Consider the following 21226-nt stretch of genomic DNA (forward strand, 5'->3'; position numbering starts at 1 on the left):
CCGCAGTCACCTTCAACCCATTGGGTCTATAACTGAGCTCATTATCTTCCTCCACTTTTTCTTCTAGAATTCCTATCTATGCCCTTTCAGCAAAAAACCTATGACAGCATTTATTATTATTACTGTATAACATTGTGGCAGTTAAAAAAAATGTTCACAAATTCTTCGACACCAATCCCTTGTGATAGTTTCAACCAATAGAGTATAGCAGGAGTGATGTTGTATGACTTCTAAGGCCAGATCATAAAAGGCCATGCAGCTTCCCTCTGGTTCTCTTGGAATGCTTCTTGTCTGGTAGCTCCCTCTCAGGATGTTCTCTCTTGGAACCTACCCATCATATTGTGAGAAGTTCTGTTTGACAGTTTCCCCACTGACTTTCGCTTTTTCGTTATCCCAGCCCAGGAATTAGATGTGTGACTGAAGAAGCCTCCAGATGCTTCCAGTCACCAGCCTCAAATCACCCCTAGATGTTCAAGCTTTACAGATAAGGCCCCAGATATCATGGAATAGAGACAAGCCATTCCTGTTGCATCTTGTCCAAATTCCCAGAATTTGTACACATAGTAAAATGGCTATTGTTTTTATGACACTAAGTTTGGGTTGGTTTGTCACAGAGCATAGTAACCAGAACAAACAAACACAGAGAAAGGTGTATAATCCTTCAGTGTACAGCTTAATACATTTTCACAAAGTGAACACACCCATATAACCAAGCACTCAGGTCAAGAAACAGAACATCACCAGTGCCTCAGGAGCCCCACTCTGCCCCTTTCAGTCAATGTTTTTCCAAGAATAATCACTACCTGAATTCTAATATCACAGTTTAGTTTTACCTGTTTTTGAATTTATGTAAACTAAGCATTAGTTTTGAATTCTTCCTCTTATTTTCCTCCTCTATCCACCCAATCATCAAACCATGGTGATCTACCTTCTAGAAGTCCACATGTCCACTTCTCTGCATTTTTGCTACTCTAGTTTGGGCCTTATCAGCTTGTTTGGTCTTTTGCAAAGTCCCCCTCACTATCAATCTATGTATAAAATTCTTTACAGCTATCATCCCAAAAATAAAATCTAAATTCCTTAACATGGTTTATAAAGTTCTCCAGTCTATGTCTTCAGCCTCATCTCACAATGTTTCCTCACATGTTGCCTAGGCTCCAGACACACTGTACTGACTTCAGTTCTTATAGCACCTCCCACATGCTGTCCATTCTTCCTTTCCCTGGTATATGTTGATCCTTTGGTCTGAAACTTCGATTTCTTTTTAAATACTTTTTATTTGAACTAATTTTAGGCTTACAGAAAAGTTGCAAAAATAATACAGGGTTCTTATAAATTCCTTATCCATGTTCCCCTAACGTTATGATCTTATATAACTATAGCACAATGATAAAAACCAGGTATTTAACATTGGCAAAATACTTTTTTATTTTTTTTGGGAGACGGAGTCTCACCCTGTTGCCCAGGCTGGAATGCAGTGGTGCCATATCGGCTCATTGCAACCTCCGCCTCCCAGGTTCAAGCCATTCTCCTGCCCCAGCCTCCCAAGTAGCTGGGATTACAGGAGCACGTCACTACGCCCAGCTAACTTTTGTATTTTCAGTAGAGACGGGGTTTCACTATGTTGGTCAGGCTGGTCTCGAACTCTTGACCTCGTGATCCGCCAGCCTCGGCCTCCCAAAGTGCTGGGATTACAGGCGTGAGCCACCGCGCCCAGCCGGTAAAATACTTTTAAAACTACATACTTTATCTGAAACGTCTATTTTTCTATTTTAGTTTATCTTACTCTTGCTTGTTTCCCAAGACTCGGCTTAGACACCATCTCCTCCTGGAAATCTTCTCTAAGCTCCTTCACCATACCTTCCTCTCATCCTCTATACATACAAATCATGCTAAGTGCTGCTTCTAGATGGCCCCCGTAGTAATGCACTTATTACACTACGTTGCAATTCTCTGAGGTCCCGGAGAGCAGAGACTGGTTCTAACTGATCTGGAATCCAGCTGGGCATGCAGGTACTTATTCCGCGTTCCTTGACTAAGTGCTCAAGGGGTCACGGAGCAGCACAGCACAAAGGTGTTGGGCGAGCCAGGGGCAGTCATCGCTGGGGTACTAGAGACCAAGCTATGCACGACGATGCAGCAAAATGCACTAGAGTGCCCGCAGTCAGCCCTCTCCAGGCCTCGCTTTTCCGCAGGCCGGGCCCACCTACTAATTCCTCCTGTCTTTTCGTGATAGCCACGCCCCTCACACCCACTCTTCCACTCCACGCGTCGCCCGGAATCCGTGGCCCCACCCCTTTCTCGTCTTTCTTCCGGCTCCATCTCTCTCAAGCCCGGCTCTTCTGATCTTTCCCTGCCTGTAAAAGTCGCGTCTCTCCTTAGATCCCGCCTTCTGCCCTCTGGTTCGACCTTTCCTTCCCGGGCTCCGCCTCCGCTCTGCGGGCCTCCACCTTCCCTGAGGCCTTCCCGCATGACACGCCGGAGTCCCTCTGAGGGGCGGGATTTACGTACGAAGGGGCGGAACCAAGAGGAGAGGCGGTGCTCCTCCCTCGGATAGCCGTCGGCGATCCCGCCCCTGCGTTCAGCCGTTGCCAGGAAACAAGCGTCCTTGCTCGGGTTTGGTCGGGCTCAGCCAATGAGCTGGCACGCCATTGCCCAGTCGTGCGTCGCCGGGCGGTTACGTGTGGTGCGCGGGGGCGCGGACTGCGTGTGGCGTGGGGCGGGGCGCGGTTGGTGCGCCTGAGATGCGATGGCGGCGATCTGAACTCACCTAACACTGCCGCAACAAGCGGGCCCGGCCAGGTTCGGCGTTCCGTGAGTGAACAGTACGCATGGGCCAGAGGGCCTGGAGAGGCAGGCGCTTGGGAGGATGAGAGACTGGGAAAAGACAGTACCGGGTTTGGTTACTGTACTGGTTGTGAGGTGTTGGCAGGTGGTGAGGGTCCGGGTGTGAGTGGCTAAGACAGAGAAGGAAGATGAGAGCTTACAGGTGAGTGGACAAATGAGGGGGTGTGAGAGGCTGGCTGCTTTCGGAGGTGCCAAGTTGAAGGGACTCCTGAACGCGGTTTACTAGGGCTGGGGCCACTGAGGGCTGAGTTGAAGGATACTCTGGGACTAGTGTGAGGGGGTAAGGCCTGCGCGAGGAGAGGGAGAGTCAAAGGCGCAGCTGGGAGCCTGCGGGGTGGCGGCAAATTGGTGAGGGAGTTAAAGGCAGGGCATGGATGGAGGGAATTAGGGCTGTGAGACTTGGATAAAGGTGAGAGGTTGATTCTGAGGCCTCCCTCGATGGACTGTCATGTTCAGTAAGAGCAATAGTTTAGGCAAAGTAGGGCAGCTTGGATGGAAGTGTTGTGCACCTGACTCCTCTGCTCCCATAGACTTTCCGTATTCTGGAGGACAAGAAAATGAAGGTGTGTTGGGCAATAGTACTATGGTAATGAAAATAATATTTGAGGCTCAGTCTTCAACAGAGTAATCACTGAAACTTCAGTTCCTTCGACTTCCTCCTCTGGACTGCGTAGTTGAAGATGGGCCCTCTCATGAAGGGTTTTGCGCTGTGACAGCTTGTGTTTTCTCTCTACCTGCTTCTGGACAACCTTATTCGACTGCTGCTCCTTACCTGTGCTTAACTGTGGGTCTTTGATTGGACTGACCATATTCAGTTGCTAATTCTACTTTTATGGAGGTCATGTGGTTTGCCCTATACAGCACTGTATTTAGGGTTCCGAACAGGGTGGCCTTGCTGTCCTTTCTTACAGTTGAATGTTTTAAAAAGCTAGCATAGATTATATTTAAAATGTATGTTTGATGAGTTTTGACATGTGTAAACATCTGTGAAACCATCATCACTCTCAAGATACTGAACATTTCAACCTCCTGAAAATTCATCTCTTCATCTCCACACCCTGTAATTGGGTTCATCTTACTAGCATTCTTTTAGGTCCTCTTCTCCCCACCAACCCAAATGCACATGAAATTCTGGAAAGTTGTGTTGGCATTCAGTGATAACGGCCACTTTCATACTACTAAATTTTCCTCTTTACTGCTAGTCTGTCATGGGGTTGGGACATCCTGATTCTTTCCACACTCAGGAAGAGTTAAGTCTTTCCTTAACTCTACATTGGACAGGGCGAAACCATTCCCCGAGAATTAGACAGCCTCAGTCCCCATTATTTTCCAGAGTCAGCTTCAGAGCCGACTCCTCTATCCTGTGGTATATTCTCATTGCTTCTTTCTGGAGGGCAAACAGGCCTCCATATTGGTAGAACACTTGGCAACTTGCCCAGACAGTCAGAACTTATAGTTCAGAGTTTAGAGTAGTGATTCCTAAACACTGGACCAAGGACCCTGTACATGATAAAATTATCATCTATCCAAGATGGAGGGAGAGAAACAAAGACAGCATGGTTAGTTATAAGATAAATTTATTATCAGAGATTATCATTCATATTCTTTTGGTGTTGAAGTGCTCTTTCATTGATGCAGTAATGGTAACAGTAGATGGTGGGTTAAAAAAGGATCTAATTTACGTAAATAAAAAGTGACAACCCAATTTTTAATTTAAAAAATTATTTCTATAGCTTTATGAACTTCAGAAATTTAAAGTGATGATGGTGTGGCTGTTGTATTAGGTTGAGGAAGCATACATTTTTACAATGGTTCTGTGTAACTTGACATCTGAACAACATTCATGCTTTACATAGGGATTTCAAATTTTATTATACTGATTTATGTAGATACCTTGTAAAGTGGACAAAGACAGGAACTTTCATTTTATAGATGAGAAATTAAATTCAATAACCAGAGGTCATATAGGGATACATTGGGAAAGCCGAACCCAGAATTTTGTCTCAGAGAGAGAGAGACTTTGGTAAAGAAAATTTATAATAGACACTGAAGGTGATGTGGGAGGATTTTTTAATGATTTGTGATTGTTCAGTTTCCAAAAGACAGAAAAGGGACTGTGAGGGTGACATAGGGATGAAGGTTATGGACATTGGAACAGGTATATATAATACCTGGATCACATCTTGATAGTGGATCATATCATGATAGTGATAGGATGAATCAAATCAAATATCAGATGGCTCTTAGGGACTGTCTAAATTCTTGGTTATAATGGAGAAAGCACTGGATTTGGTAAGCTTGTTGTTTGCTATACCAAACTCTGTTGAAATAGTAGTGCATTAAGTATAATGGATTTTGATTTGTGTCATATAGTGAGTGGTAGGTCTGAGAGGACGAAACATACACGAGGATGATAATGTAGAGATAGAAACATGTTTAGGGTACTGTGTTAATCATTTATTCCATGTCTGCTCTGTGCCAGACACTCTACTAAGTACTAGGAGAATGAATTCATTTATTCATTCAACAAATACTTCTTGAACACATAGTTTGTGCTTGTGATGCTCACATATTATGGGATAACAAGATGAATAAGACATGGTCATCTGAGCACTCAAGGGATTTTCAGTCTAGTTGGGAGAGTTAGACACATGAAAACATAATTTCAGTTCAGAGAGAGAATGTGAAATGTGAAAATATATCATAATAGGCCGGGCGTGGTGGCTCATGCCTGTAATTCTAGCACTTTGGGAGGCTGAGGCAGGCGGATCACTTGACCTCAGGAGTTTGAGAGCAACCTGGGCAACATTTTGAAGCCCTGCCTCTACCAAAACAACAACAACAACAACAACAATAACAACAAAACCACCACGAAAAAAAACCCACCAAAAATTAGCCAGGTGTGGTTGCACATACTTGTGGTTCTGGCTACTTTGGAGGCTGAGGTGGGAGGATTGCTTGAGCCTGGGTGGCAGAGGTTGTAGTGAGATGAGGTCACGCCACTGCACTCCAGCCTGAGTGACAGAGTGAGGCCCCATCTCACGACAGGTATCTCGAAATTAACATGTCCAAAATAGAATTCATAGTCTTTGCCCCAAAAGGCCGCCTTTGCACTCATATCCCCATCTCAGTCCAGGCAAGGACTACATTGTCATCTTTCATACTTCCTGCTCTTTTACTCCCTGCATTCAATCATTTGCTAAAATCTTAATACATTTCCCTCTGTGTTATCTCTCTTCTCTATATCTCCATTGCTACATCTTCACTGTTAAAGCTTTAGTTTAGCTCCCCCTCACCTCATGTGATTTTTTTAAAACAATTTTTTGTCTTAAAACTTACTCTTTTCTAGTCCGTCCCTAGAATGATTTTTCTGAAAATATACATCTGATCACCGAACTCCTCTGCTTAAAAACTTTTGGCTCTTTGTGTTCTGTAGGACAACATCCAAATTTCTTAATATGTCATCATTTAGCTTCAGCTCACCTCTCCAGTCTCATCTGTCACTCCCTAGTCTGTGTTCTAGTTTGAAGAAATTGTTCAGAGTTCCCTAAAACCGTGCTGCTTTTATGAGCCTTGAAATCTTTGTAGTAGCTGCTTCCTCTACTAGGAATGCCTTTTCTTCTCTGCCCAGCTAACTTTCCTTATCCTTTAGGATCTAGTTCAGTTTCACCTCCTTTTTGACATCTTTGTCAAGGTCTCTACCTTAACTGTGTGTGACATGAGGATTCATTGCTGTAAAGTTCAGTTTCACCTCCTTTTTGACATCTTTGTCAAGGTCTCTACCTTAACTGTGTGTGACATGAGGATTCATTGCTGTAAAGAGGAGTCACTGTAGAATAGAGGTTCACTTTTGTGAATTAGATGGGCTCTGCTGAAGTCAGATGAGGAGATCCCTGCAAGAAGCAGAAGCGATACTGTGGGGAAGGAAGGGAATGAGTTGGGACCATACCCTGACATCCCATTTGTCTGAGGGATGGAAAAGCAGGGAAGGTATGTGTAAACTGAGCTGTAGTAAATTCCTAGTAGGTGGTGTTTTTGATTTGTTTGTTTTTTTTTTCCTTTGTATTCCTATGAGATTTTAATCAGGTCATTCACCTTTCAGTATTTAGGGTAACAGCCCATTCATCCTTCTTGCCTAGGAAGAGCCATCGTAAGGAGAGCGAAACCACAGAATTTTACTGACCTGTTCTTGGAAGATCATTTTGGTCTCTCCCTGTCCAACGTAGGTGTTGCAGGTATATCCCTTCCTCCAGTTCCCTCCTCTCTGCCTCTCCCAGTGCAAAGGTTCATAAGTGAGGCTGAGCCACTTCCTGCCCTGTATCTGCTGTTCTGAGGTTCGTTGTCACCGTTGCTGTGTGTGGCTGTAAGACTGTATTTTGGGCTGTAAGGTGAGTGCTTGATTTTGGCCATTTTGGGTCTGAGAGATCAGCTCCTGCCCCTTTTTACTCTGTGGCTGAGCCTGAAGGTAAATCTGGAGAGTGGGGGGTTCTGCGGGGTTTTTTTTTGTTTGTTTTTTGTTTTTTTTTTTTCTGGACTTTGCTATGGGAGGAAAGGACACCATAAGAGGGTGGTGATTTTAACTTCTTCTTTATCTTGTTCTGAATGTTGCAGAGAGTCTTAAGTGGGTGATAGGAATACCAAACTATGACTTTCTTTTAAGCTTTTGTTGTATGTGAACAGGGCCCAGTTTAAGTGTTGGCTTTTGGAATCTGAGATGCTGATTCCAACATCTTCTCTTGAGGTCTTTGAAATGGCATTGTAGAACTGGGGTGGGCAGGCGGGTGAGGAAGGGTCCTGGAGACCAATCTTACTTGGTTCCATGAGCAGTGCCCTTTGTTGGTCAAGTGGTGGACCAATAATGGGCACCTCAGGTATATTGCAAGCTAGGAGCAGTTAATGTTCGGAATTAAATTCCAGAAGCTGGAGGCAGTTTAGTTTTGGATATGTTAAGACCTTACTGAGACTGAATGCTTGGCCTTTCTTCAGCTGACTGAGGTATGTATGGGAGGCGATAAGGATGGACACATCAGAGCAGGTTATATCTCTTCTCTTAGAGATATGGGCATCTGGGTCAAATAGGATCAGGAGAAGGAAGGAGGAAAGGGACATGTAATTTACAGAGTATCTTCTTTATGGTTGGAATGCTACCTAAGTTATATGATTTAATTTTTAAAACTAGCAGTAATTATTTCATTAGGAATTTATAGATGAGGAAGCTGAGGCTCAGATATGTGAAATGGTTTATTTAAGGTCACACAGCTGGAAAACGGTGGACTGAGATTCAAACCACTGAGGGACTCCAGAGTTCAGACTTTATCTACTACTCTGTGTTATTCTTGTTTGATTGTCTTTGTTTTCATTCTTCAAATGAGATACGATTCAGAAGAGTGTTCCATAAGCAGTAATACTCTTTTTTCAGTGAGGCTGTTTGCAGGTGACAGATAGCTCAAGCTGGGTTTGGGAAGAATTTAATAAAGGGACTATATTTACAAAGATATGGGTAGGGTTTAAGGAAACCAACAAGGGGATGGTGCAGTATCCCAGGGCTGATAACTGTAAGAAGGGCTAGCCATAGGGGAGAGTGCTTACCACTTTTCTCAACTGTTGACTTTTCCAGTCCATACCATAAATAGCTGGGTGGATGGATAAGTACTTGTTCCAGTGCATCCCTGCTGATGGCTACTAGTCTTTGTGGCTGTGTTGATGATTTATTAAGAAACCATGTATGAAAGACTGAGCAGTGCTTCTGTGGCTTTGCCACCTTCTCACCCATTTTCTTCTCTCTCACCCACATTCTTCTAGGTGAGTGAGGGAGGGAAGGTGGGGTGGGGTTGGTGGTGGATTGCATGTTAGCTTCTCTCTTTCTTCATGTTCAGATTTGCGTGAAGTAGCACCATCCTTTATTTATTACTCTATTCTTCCTTTCTCAGAGTAAGAGTACTCTATTCTTACTCTTCCTTACCTATTTTTCTGAATATACCTGATTTTAATGTCATTTATCTCTATCTTATTTATTTATAAATTGTCCCTTTCTTCAGACTACTTCTGTCACTTGACAGATACCCTTATAACTCCCCATCCTACAGCAAAACCAAAATGCTTTTTCTTGACTCCCCTTACCACAACTTCTTTAAGCTATTGCCCCGGGGTTTTTTTTTTTTTTTTTTTTTGAGACGGAGTTTCACTCTTGTTGCCCAGGCTAGAGTGCAATGGCGTGATCTTGGCTCACCACAACCACTGCCTCCTGGGTTCAAGCAATTCTCCTGCCTCAGCCTCCCCAGTAGCTGGGATTACAGGTGTGTACCACCACACCCAGCTAATTTTGTATTTTTTAAATAGAGACGGAGTTTCACCATGTTGGTCAGTCGGGTCTCAAACTCCTGACCTCAAGTGATCTACCTGCCTTGGCCTCCCAAAGTGCTGGGATTACAGGCATGAGCCACTGTGCCCGGCCTGCCCTATTTTTATCCTTTCTCATTTCACTGAATTTCCTGAAAGTACATCTTACTTTTCGATTCCTATACTTTAACCAACTAATTTGACTAAGTTTGTAAAAAACTTGATTGTGCCATTTTCAGTCTTCATTCTACTTGATCTTTCTATAGAACTATACACTATGGGCAACCTCCAGTTTCTTGAAACTTCCTTTCTTTTATGTCTAGATCATCATTTCTTGGATTTCTCCTTTTATTTCTGGCTACCTTCAAAGTCTTCTTTAAAGACTCCTCCTTTTTAACTTTCCTACATCCTGGTTTTCCCCAGGATTTTACCCTTACCTCCTTCATGATCTGCTATTCTCCTTGCATAATTCCATCTACTTCCATAGTTTCATAGTTGCCTATAAGCTGCTAACTCTTGAATTTTATCTTTTGTCTTGATTTTATTCATTATCTCAAGTATGGTATTCCTGCTTGCTTTCTGGACATCATGAATACCCTGTAGATATCTCAAAACTTAACATACTCAAAACTACTCAACCTCTTTTCTAAAACACAGTTCCCCTTCTTACGTGTTTCTAGTCTGTGAATGGCTTTATCTTTTACTGAATCTCCTATACTTCCTATGAGAGTCTTCTCTCATTCCCCATTTATTTGCCAGGTCTTATTGCTTTTACTTTGCGGTTAATTTAAATCTGGAGGCAGATACTCTGCATTTGCATTTTAGTCCTGTCACTTACTAGCTGGGTATGTTGGGCAATTTATTTAACCTCTCTGGGGTTTGATTTCCTTATATGTAAAATGTGGATAATAATACTTAAATGAGTTTTTATGAGGTTTAAATTAGCTACTTCGTGTAGTGCTGGAATGGAGCCTAGCATGTAGTAAATATATGTTTGCTGTAATAATCATTAATTCAGCATTCACTTTTGCAGGCATATTTGAGTTCAGGCTCTATGTTTGCACTGGGATATCAAAGAAAAATGAATGATATTTTTATTTTGTCAAGGAACTTGCTATTGATTGGCAGAGGTGTTACTGGTATAAATAATTTCCGTATTGCATGGAACATATTAAGATAGAGTTGAATCTCAGATTTATCTTTCCTGATATTTCTCTTACTACCATAGTTGATGCCTTACTTTTTTATTTTCAAATGTACTATTGAAACAGCTTCTTATAAATTGTCCACTGCAATCCATCTCTCTCTGCTCCACCTTATACTGTTATCTGATATATTTTTGAAGGCCAATCTGATCTTATCATTTTCATGTTTAAAAACCTCCTTTGTTTCTAGAGTGTCAATAAGTAAAACCTAAACTCCTTAGCATAATATTTAGTGATATTTATAACCTTCACCCATATTTACCCTTCAACTAATGTTGTGCTTCTCTTCTCTGAATAGTCTGTGATTAAGGCACACTAAATTTGCAACTGTTCTTTGAATTTGTCATGTTCTTTCACAGTACCATAGTTTTGTACATAATGTTTTTAATATGAAGAAAACCTTTTCTTCTGCTCTCTACTTAATTAGTATCTCATTATAAGTTCAATATTAACTGTGTGGGACCCTCTAATAGCACCCCAGGCAAGAGTTAGTTGCTTTCCTTCATGCCCCCATGACACTTTTTATAAATACCTTTATTTACAATATTTGTTGAATTTACGTTTATGCTACCTCAACTGTTTTTATCCATCTTTGTTATTTCCAGTGCTTACTTAGAACAGTGACCAGTATTTTATCCATATGGAGGTACATTGAGTTAATCAATGAGTGAGCCCTACCTGCTCTTTAGGACTGGCCCCTCCCTTTGTAAGACTCACCTATTCTATAGAAATTTTCCTTAAACATAGTTGCTACCTTCCTTTAGTTGTGAGCTGGAAATTGTGTGAGAGAGTATCTGGGTGAAGGGAGATGTTGTTAATATAACCTTAGGGCAAAATGTGGGGCTGGTGCCAGGTCTCTGGATTCCTTCAGCCTTTGTTGAGTATAAAGAGGAAGGACAACTGAACCACCCCTTTCCTCTCAAGGTTTTATGCTTGTGAGAGACAGTACTGATGAGGGTGTGGTGGCTGTAAAGGAGAAGGAACCATAGTTCCTTGCAATAGCTACTTGGTGCTTTTTTCCTTTTTCTTGTGAGGATATCTTAACATTTTCTTGGGAGTGAGTTTTGGATGTGTCTGGCAGGAGTGGTGATGGGAATGTGTCTGTCTTCCTTAGTGGAAGGGAAACAGCTCTGCTGTATTGGTTGGCTCTGAATTCTTCCTCTTAAGAGTATTCAGTCAGTTAAGGGTCTATTTGCTCATCTCCCATGGGTCACTGGGTAGGTTTCTAGGGAAGCACCTGTGATAGACAGAAAGACATTTCTTCTTCAGTAGTCCCAGAGGGCTAGAGTCAGATCAAGGCTGGATTTCTTGATTGGTTGTTCATTCATTCATTCATTCATTCATTCATTCATTCACTCACTCATTTACTTCAGCATTTATACATTCAACAAATATTTATTGAGTCCCTAGGCCCTGGGGATACAACAGACACAATAAGATAAACCTTGCCCTCCAAGAAGCTACCTAATGTGTGGAAGATAGACAAATAAATAAATCATTTCCGAGAGTGAAACTGCTAAGAAGAAAGGATTAGGAAGCTAGAGAGTGAAGGTGAGAAGATGTGCTATTTAGATAGAATTGTTAAGCAGGGCCTCTCTGGGGAGATAACATTTGAAAACAAACAAACAAACAAAAAAATGAGCAATGACAGCAATGTGAAGAGCAGGAGGAGGACATTCTAGTCTAGGCAGAGGGAACAAAAAGTATTCAAGAAGGCCTGTGTCACTAAAGTGTGAGTGAGAAGGAGAATGGTAGGAAGTTATACAGATTACATTATTTAGGCTCCTGTAGGCCAAGATAAGGAATTTGAACTATTATAGTGTGTTAGGAAATTATTGGAGAGTATTCAACAGAGGACAGGTCATATAATTTAGGTTTTAAAAATATCACTCTGGTGGTTGTGATAACTCTCAGGAGGATAATAAAGGAATCGTGGAGGCCAGATTGGAAGCTACTGCAATAGTGAGACATATTTTGAAGGTAGAGATGATAGGGTTTGCTGATGAACTGGATATTGGAAGTAAAGAAAAGAAAAAAGAAGGATAATGTGCACGTTTTCAGCTTGAGCATTTAGGTGAATTTTGGTATCATTTTCTTTTGAGATGGAGAAAGTTGAAGGAGTAACAGGTTTGGTGGTAGAAATCTGAGTTCTGTTTTAGACATGTCAGTTGCTGACTGTGTGTGTGTGTGCGTGTGCGTGCGTGTGTGTGTGTATGTATGTATAGGTGTGTGGAGTTTTCAGTGGGGTGGTGGGTGTGAGTTCTGGAAAGTGAGCTTCTATTTATCCCTTCCATTATCTCTTCTCTGAATTAGATTTAGAAATCTGGACTGGCCAGTGACCTCATGGCTTGCCATTCCAGCCTGGTATAACCTCTGGCTCCATGGGCAGCTACTGGCTCCTACAGACCGGATGAAGCAGACTGGAGACACAAGTGGAGAAAACCTCCAGCTGGCAAATCCTCAAAGTACAGGCCTCTGGCTGCCAGTCCTGCCCAGCCTGCCTCATGGAGAGGATGAATTGGCTGAGCAGACTGGCCTCCCGGGGCCCCGGGCACCGTATACCTCAAGGGGCCAATCTCCAAACCCCAGTCATGGCTGACCCTGAGACCTGCCTCATGGTCTTCAAGAATCACTGGTCCCAGGTAGGAGACTGTATGGCACAGGGCTTCGTCTGCTGACCACCTGAGTTCTCCCAACCTTCTGTATTCTCCTCATCCCATTTAGTCACCTTATCAACTTAGATTCCTTCCATCTTCTGTCCTTTTTCCCTAGGTGGTGCGAATCCTGGAGCGGCAAGGCCCTCGGGCAGCTCCTGGGGGTGCAGATGATCTCAGTGCTGTGCGCAACCACACTTACCAGATGTTGACCCTGCTGGCAGAGGATCGTGCAGTTCCTTCGACCCCCACAGTCCCTGGCCCCCTGCTGGAGTTTGCTCTGCACGAGGATCTGCTGACCCGTGTGTTGACATGGCAGCTGCAATGGGATGAGCTTGGGGATGGGGTCGAGGAACGGCGGGCTGAGCAACTGAAACTATTCGAGATGCTAGTGAGCGAAGCTCGCCAGCCACTGTTGCGGCATGGTCCAGTTCGTGAGGCTCTGCTCACTCTGCTGGATGCCTGTGGCCGCCCTGTGCCCAGTAGTCCAGCACTGGATGAAGGCTTGGTGCTACTTCTCAGCCAGCTGTGTGTTTGTGTGGCCCAGGAGCCTTCATTGCTCGAGTTCTTCCTGCAGCCACCTCCTGAGCCTGGAGCTGCTCCCCGTCTTCTTCTCTTTTCTCGCCTTGTCCCTTTTGTGCATCGAGAGGGCACCTTGGGCCAGCAGGCCCGTGATGCCCTACTTCTTCTCATGGCTTTGTCAGCTGGGAGCCCCACTGTGGGCCGCTACATCGCGGATCACTCTTACTTCTGCCCGGTTAGCACCCCCTGGCATGGAGGGTAGGGTATGGCATATAGATACTGGACAGCACCTTCCTATCCAGGAGAGGGGGAGAGGCTATGTACCAGGGCCCGTTCCTCTAGGAAATAGTTCCTGGATTTGAAAGCAGCCCCCTGGAGTTGTAGTGGGGATGAGTCATGGGCTTAGATGGATAGGGCAGATACTAAGGCTCTTCGTAGGCTCGTGAATTCTAGGTGAGTTTCCAGCACATTGGGTAGCCAAATGCTTGCTTTGGTAATAACTTATACCCCTATTCCCATCAAAAGTCTGGATTAATAGCTCCCCTATTCCACTTTTTATATTTTATAAATATATTTTATATATAAGCCTTTGGTAACTTCTCATAGGTGCTGGCCACAGGGCTCAGTGCCCTGTACTCATCACTGCCTCGAAAGATTGAGGTTCCAGGGGATGATTGGCACTGTCTGCGACGGGAAGACTGGCTGGGAGTGCCAGCCCTTGCACTCTTCATGAGTTCCCTAGAGTTCTGCAATGCAGTAATTCAGGTAGGACTGGAGTTTCCTGGAAGTCTGGCCCTTGATCATTCTTGGGAGATGAGGTAGGAAGGGATATATTCCCTGGAGTTCTGTCATTTTTCCATCTTGGAAGTAGGGTGCCTCTCTGTAGTGCACTGTTCTACTCCCTTCCAGGCAGTGGTTGCCTCATAACCCTCCCGGTTCTCTCTTACACTCCTACAGGTGGCTCACCCCCTGGTGCAGAAGCAGTTGGTTGATTATATCCATAATGGGTTCCTGGTGCCTGTCATGGGTCCTGCCTTGCACAAGGTGAGAGTCATGGGTGGCAAGGCAGATAAGGGGCTAAGCTGCAGTGGTAACTTCAGTGCCAGGACTAATGTAGGAGGTGGTGGGTAGAGTACTCCTCCCTTTTCCCCTGTCTGCTCCTGATTTGTCTTAGAATCCAGGGAGCATGGCCCTGTATGTGCAGGGAAGCTGTACATTTCCAGACTTTCCCTTCTTTTTGTCCAGACCTCTGTGGAGGAGATGATTGCCAGTACCGCCTATCTGGAACTTTTCCTACGGAGTATCTCAGAGCCTGCTTTGCTCCGTACCTTCCTGCGATTCCTGTTGTTGCACCGGCATGACACCCACACCATCCTCGACACCCTCGTTGCCCGTATTGGCAGCAACTCCCGGGTATGGCCCTTACCCCTGTCCTGGCTTACCTGGATGAGCCATCTTCTCTCTCTGACCTTTGTTCTGGGAGGGTATTCCTGCCCTTCTTTTACCTTTATCTCCAGCAGTCACCTCAAAATTAAGTGGCATTAACTTTCCAGCATTAAACTTTTAACCATTTCGGGTACATATTTTAATCTATTCCCCTGCTTTTATAATAGATGAATCTAGAACACAGTCACGTTTTCTGGATGACTTTGGCTGTTCATCATGACTACAGGTTTTGCTACTGTACCGTGTTTGTAATGTAGTATTGGCCCGAGTTCTCTTAAACTGTTTGTCACTCTGTGGCCTGCTATGGGTGACTTGAGAGCACTTTAGGTTGTGTGTCTGCTTTGATAGATGATCCAGGTGCTACTGATATGCTTACCTTCTTTCTTCTTTGGATTTGCTGCTTTTGAACTATTACTTGGAGCACTCATCCACCCATCTATCTACTTTCGCTCCTTCCTTCTAAACATTTTTATTGAACATTCACTGTGTGCCATACTGTTTGCTGGTACTGGAGATACAATGATAAATAAGGTAGACATTGTTGCTGCTGACTTCCTGGAGCTTACTTTGTAGAGAAGACAGACAAGCAAACACATTAATAAGTTGTGGTCAGGGTTATGAAAAACCTGCTTAGAAATAATAGGGTGGTCAAGGAAGACCTCTCTGAAGAGATGACATTGAACTGAGACATAAAGATTATAAAGGAGTTAACTTACTGATCAAATAGAAGAACAGAAAAACAAAGGGAACAGCATGCAAAGGACATCAAATGGGGGAAGGGCTTAACATGTTTGAGGAAATGAAAGACTAGAGGTATAGTGAGCAAGGGGAAGAAAGGAATGAGATAAAAATGGAGGAGTAAAATTCAGATCATGCATGACCTGGAAGATCATGGCAAGAACTTTGGATATTAACAAATAGAAATATATATAACATGGGAGTGGATAGATTCCAAGTTATAAAGACTTAAGTCTTTCTAGGAGAATAAAGCATTAATTTTGCCATGGACTTCATGGCATTTACTTTGCCTCTGGGACCATTTTTGCTTCCTTTTTTTATTATAAGTTAAAGTTCCCTGGATCCATGTGTTTAAAATAGAAGTTTTTTCATCACTAAGGGCTCTGGAAGACTTCGAGATAATGAGGTACTTGGTAGTAGAGTTCCAGGTCAGTTTCCTGGATAGCTGTGTTTTGTAGAGGTGCAGTTTCTGAAGTAAGTTAGGGTGTATAAGAAATATTCCAGACTGAGTGATTAAACCAGTGTTTACAAACCAAGTGTATACTTTAGAAACATCTATGAATCTTTGAAGATGGCAACTAATAACTACAACAGCTTCTGAGCTGTGCCTCAGATTTCTTGAATCTTTGGGAGTAGGCTCAGGGCATGTGTATTTTTTAAAATTTTCCAAAAAGTAATCATGATAGATGCCTTGGGTTAAGATTTATTGGAACCAATAGGGAATAGGTATTAAAGCTTTAATTTTACAAAGATACCAGAAGTATTTTTTTTTCCTCATTATGCTGAAATTAGGCCATGATTGGCCTCAGATTTTCCTGTTCATGTTTAGAGACAGTTGATTTTCTTTTTGAGGTTTTATCTGTTGTTTCTATCCATCTTCCTTTTGTCTTAACTTATCCTAACTTTGATTCTTACTCGCTATCTTTCATTTTTTTTTAGTAGTTGTTTCTATTAGGCTCCCATTTGGTCCCCTGGTCTTAGGAGCCTTGCATGTTCTTGGGATGTTTCTTCTTGGTTCCTGGTTCTTGGAGGAACAGATCTCTTCTAATTTCAGGATGCCCGTGTTGAACATGCAGATGCTTTCCTTTCCACTGTGGTCCTTTCAAGCTTGATTCTTTGGCTTGACTTTGTAACTTATATAGCCTGTGTACCTTGAAGTGACTAATTTTGGCTAACCAGCCTGTGTTTATTTCCTATTGCTGTCACAACCAATTATCAAACCTAATGCTTAAAACAGATTTATTGTCTTACAGTTTTGTAGGTCATACGTATGACATGGATCTTGCCAGGCTAAAATCAAAATTTGGGGGGATGGGATCTGTGTCTGATCCCATCCTGAGACCTGATCTCCTTTCAGGAGGCCGTAGGGGAGGATCCATTTCCTTACTTATTTCTATTGGCAGAATTAATTTTCTAGCAGCTGTGGGATTGAGATCTCTGTTTTCTTGCTGGTTGGCAACTGAAGAACATTCTCAGCCTGTAGAGCAACCAGATTCCTTGGCTCATGGCCCCCTTTCATCCATAGATAATAGATATCTGTGGATCTCTATTATCTGTGGATATCTAGGATAATCTCATCTCAAATTCCATAATCTTAATCACATTTGCGAAGTTGTCTCTGCCACATAAGGTGAAATATTTTTAGGATCTGGAGATGAGGATGTGGACATCTTTGAGGGACCACTTTTCTATCTACTTACTACTTTTCAGTGAGTCTGAATTTTTTCATTGCTAGCTAAAGTGGTCATTTAGGATAGCCTCCTGAACATCCATGCTGTTCAAAATGTGAACTGCTATCGTGTGTTTTTCTTGTTGTGTGGTTGACTTTTAATTCTCTCATGGTCATTTAGCAAATAATGAATGCCTAAACTGTTCAGGTAGTGCCCTAGATCAAGACCCATTTGTTATCTTCAGGGAGCTCAAGGTGTCTGACACACTTGCTATAAGGGAAGCATAGAGATAGTGCTAGGAAGATTCAGAGAAGTGAGGGAGAGGTTACATTTGTGTTTTCTTTGCCTAGTCAGAGATGAACTAACCTTCTTCCTTTTCTAAAATTAAAGGTTTCCTTTAATCTTGACCCACCTACTTTTTCCTTTTCCTGTCAGCTGCCCTTGAGTTGTTCTTCATCCTGCCTTCTGAGAGATACACTAGTGTTAGAGAGGTGACTCAGACTTCATATTCGCAGCCCCACCTACTTCCCAGTTGGGAATCTTCCGGGTTCCCTCTAGTTTCTTATTGGTAGGCATTCAGTTACTGTGTTGCTACAGTCCCTTCTGGCAGGCATTCACTTAATTACCATGTTTCTGTTGTCCTGTTAGTCATTCACTCAGTCACAGTATTTCTTAGAGTCTCTTCTCATGGATTTTCATTCAAGTGTTGCTGGAGTCTCTGCTGACCAGGTATTTGTAGCTAGAGAGTCTGTAGAAGTCCATTGGGTCTGAGATGCTTCATTTGTATGAACAGTAAAGTCTTGCTCACAAAGATCTTGTGATCATCTAGCTAATACTTGAATGACTTATGTGCCATGCATGGTGCATGGGCCTCTAGGAGTTCCTCTAGGAGTGGTTGGTTGGGCCAGCTTGGGGTTGGGGGGTTCCCATTTGGTGAATGGCTTGGAGGGCAGAGAGCTCTTATGGTGACTCCCTTCCTCCCCTCCACTCCCCCCGCCAGCTCTGCATGGTCTCTCTGAGTCTCTTCAGGACCCTCCTGAACCTCAGCTGTGAGGATGTCCTGCTGCAGCTTGTTCTCAGGTATCTGTTGGGGCAGGGCTGAGGGATGGCTGACCCTGAAGCCTCAGAGTCTTGTGCATTGCTGAGGCAATGGGCTGTATTGGGGTTGCTCATGACTTTCCACTTGGAGCCTGGCTTAACCATACAGTTTCATTGGCCTAATGTTCTTCTAGGCCCTGTCCTTCCTTCCTGATCTACCCTGTGTCCCCTTTGTGTTGTCTTTCTCAGGTATCTTGTTCCATGTAACCACGTTATGCTGAGCCAGAAGCCAGCTGTGCGTGATGTAGACCTATATGGACGAGCAGCTGACAAGTTTCTCTCCCTAATCCCTCGCTGTTGTCGGCACCACGCCCCCAGCCCACCTCGTCCAGAGCATGCCTCATGGGCACGAGGTGGGCCTAGCAGAGAGACAGGGAGAAGGGAGGACATCACGGGTATGGCCTGGGTTCTGGGGGAGCGTAACAAGGAGGGGCTGGGGTGAGGGGAGGAAGATGGCCATGAATGACATTCTGTCTTTGGGGAGGTTGATGAGGGTGTCTTGCAGGGAGGATCCTTAACACTCACCAAAGAAAATTAGAGTGGGACTTCTGGGCAAAGCTATTCTTGTTCTTCTCTCTAGTCGTATACTTTTCCTGTTTCCATTGTTTCTTCAGTGGTGATGGTGGTGAGTGGGAGTGGTGGATGAGGATGAGGTTAATTAGGAGGTTGGAGAGTTAGGTGTCTGAATAGGTTCAGTGTTTCTGCCTTCCTATTGTCTTCTTTCTTAGTCTCCCGAGGTGTCTTATCTCTCCTCCTGAACCTCTGTCTCCTTGATTTCTCTTATATTTTTTCCCTTTGCAGGTCCTGGAAGCCCAAGTGTGGACTCCTCTTCTGTGGTGACAGTACCCCGGCCCTCCACACCATCTCGTCTGGCTCTCTTCCTGCGGCAGCAGAGCCTGGGTGGCTCTGAGTCTCCAGGCCCAGCCCCTTGCTCACCAGGGCTTTCTGCATCCCCAGCCTCCAGCCCTGGCCGATGGCCTACCCCTGCAGAGGAACCTGGAGAGCTGGAAGACAATTACCTGGAGTATCTGCGTGAGGCACGTCGTGGTGTGGATCGCTGTGTCCGAGCCTGTCGTACCTGGTCTGCCCCCTATGATGGCGAGCGGCCCTCTCCTGAGCCCAGTCCTTTTGGCTCCCGGACTAAGAAACGCAGCCTACTGCCTGAGGAGGACAGGAACAATGTGGGGGAAGGGGAGAAGGAAGAGCTGGGGAGCAGGGGGCTGGCTGGGGGTGCAGGGGAGGGCCCTGGTCACCTGCCCCCTCTCCAGCTCAATGGAGTGCCAGGATCATGGCCTGAGGGGGCCAAGAAGGTTCGTCTGGTGCCAAAGGAGGGAGTTGGGGAACTGCTAGAGGGCACCTCCGAGGGCATGGCAGAACTGGAGGGCTTTGGGCAGGAGCTCCGGGAGCTAGAGGTGGCATTGAGCAATGGGGGAACTGCCTCAGAGTCCCCCTTAGAACCTCCACTGCCCCTTGAGGAGGAGGAGGCCTATGAGAGCTTCACCTGTCCCCCTGAGCCCCCTGGACCCTTCCTCAGCAGCCCTTTGCGGACTCTAAACCAACTGCCAAGCCAGCCCTTCACTGGTAAGCTACTTAGCCTAGGCCTTCCCTTCTGTGTACTCTTTGCATGTTCTCGACATGTTTGTGCTGGTTTCTTGGACCTCTTGGCCATGTCATTTCTGTGTACTTGCCTAGTCCCTTATCCATCCTGCTTGCATCACTTCCAGATACATGTCATGTCATACTTGTGTCCCTGTGTCTGTCTGTATGTCTTCCATGCTTGTGCTGGTTTGAGTATTGACTTATATCTGAGCCTTGTATGTCTGTCCTATGTGCATGTTCCTCCTCTTTCCTTAGTCTGGCCATTTCCTGTGATTTGTAATTAAGATATTCTGTGTTTGGTGTTTCCTGGTGAATCACAACAATATTTCTGAACCATATAGAAGATATATGTGCCGTCCTGTATGGAGAGGCACCTGTAAACACTCTCTATGCCATTCCCTCCAGTGTGTCTGGGTATTGGGTTTTCTGTCAGCTCTCCTGGGGCCTAGGGTTAACCTTCTGGTATTTTTCTCCCTACTCAGCTCCTTCCTCCCCATCTCTTTAAAGAAGAACTTGATTTCAAGTTTTTCCTGTTCACTTCCTTGTACCTTCTTGGTTGCCATGACTGTCTACTAGCACTAAGACTGTCTTAAGCAGATGGGGTGCAGTCTCTTCGAAGGCAAATGACAAAACGTGGCCCTGAGCTCCCTGGTGGAGTTCATTTGGACTCTGAAGGATGCCCTGGAGCTAGACTTGATCTGAGTGGCTGGACTAACTCCTCTTTGTTTTTGTATGAGAGCCAGCTTACCCCGCCATTCCAAACCTCAGGCCAGGAAAACCAGAAAACCAAACAAAAAACAAACCCACCTCTGAGAAATAATGGCTAAGGCTAAGATCACAGGCCTTGGATTATGCATAGCTTACGTTTCCATCTCTGCTATAGATGCATATAAATCATTTACTACAATTATGGCACATTGTGAGAACTCAGCAAGTGGTAGCTTTTCACTAGGATCTCTGGGTGCATAGCAGATTTAAGTTGACTAAGGCAAACGCTCATCTTCCAGTTGTTCATAGGTTCATAGTCAGATTGTCATGCCTTGATAAGTTCATGTCCTGACTGGGCCTGGGAGATGCTGGCCATCCTGCTCATATAGCACCAGGGCTT

The 21226-nt window shown here is 44.3% G+C and overlaps 1 protein-coding gene across 4 annotated transcripts in view; it reads left to right on the plus strand.

Annotated features, from left to right (window-relative positions):
- The first annotated feature begins 2714 nt into the window (after positions 1 to 2714).
- Positions 2715 to 21226, plus strand: part of FHIP1B (FHF complex subunit HOOK interacting protein 1B) — a 32871-nt gene continuing 14359 nt past the window's right edge. For 2 of the 4 annotated variants that reach the window (XM_037999799.2, XM_008008940.3), the window contains exons 1-9: positions 2720 to 2825; positions 12705 to 13033; positions 13164 to 13802; positions 14174 to 14332; positions 14525 to 14611; positions 14813 to 14980; positions 18422 to 18501; positions 18709 to 18914; positions 19321 to 20100. In XM_037999799.2, coding sequence (XP_037855727.1) covers positions 12896 to 13033; positions 13164 to 13802; positions 14174 to 14332; positions 14525 to 14611; positions 14813 to 14980; positions 18422 to 18501; positions 18709 to 18914; positions 19321 to 20100 — 2257 coding nt within the window. In that variant the 5' untranslated portion in view covers positions 2720 to 2825; positions 12705 to 12895. Of the gene's footprint in view, positions 2826 to 12704; positions 13034 to 13163; positions 13803 to 14173; positions 14333 to 14524; positions 14612 to 14812; positions 14981 to 18421; positions 18502 to 18708; positions 18915 to 19320; positions 20101 to 21226 lie in introns of all 4 variants that reach the window. The other 2 variants (XM_073018917.1, XM_008009004.3) reach the window with 2 other exon arrangements.

This window comes from Chlorocebus sabaeus, chromosome 1, assembly GCF_047675955.1.
Source record: "Chlorocebus sabaeus isolate Y175 chromosome 1, mChlSab1.0.hap1, whole genome shotgun sequence".
Classification (NCBI taxonomy): Eukaryota; Metazoa; Chordata; class Mammalia; order Primates; family Cercopithecidae; genus Chlorocebus; species Chlorocebus sabaeus.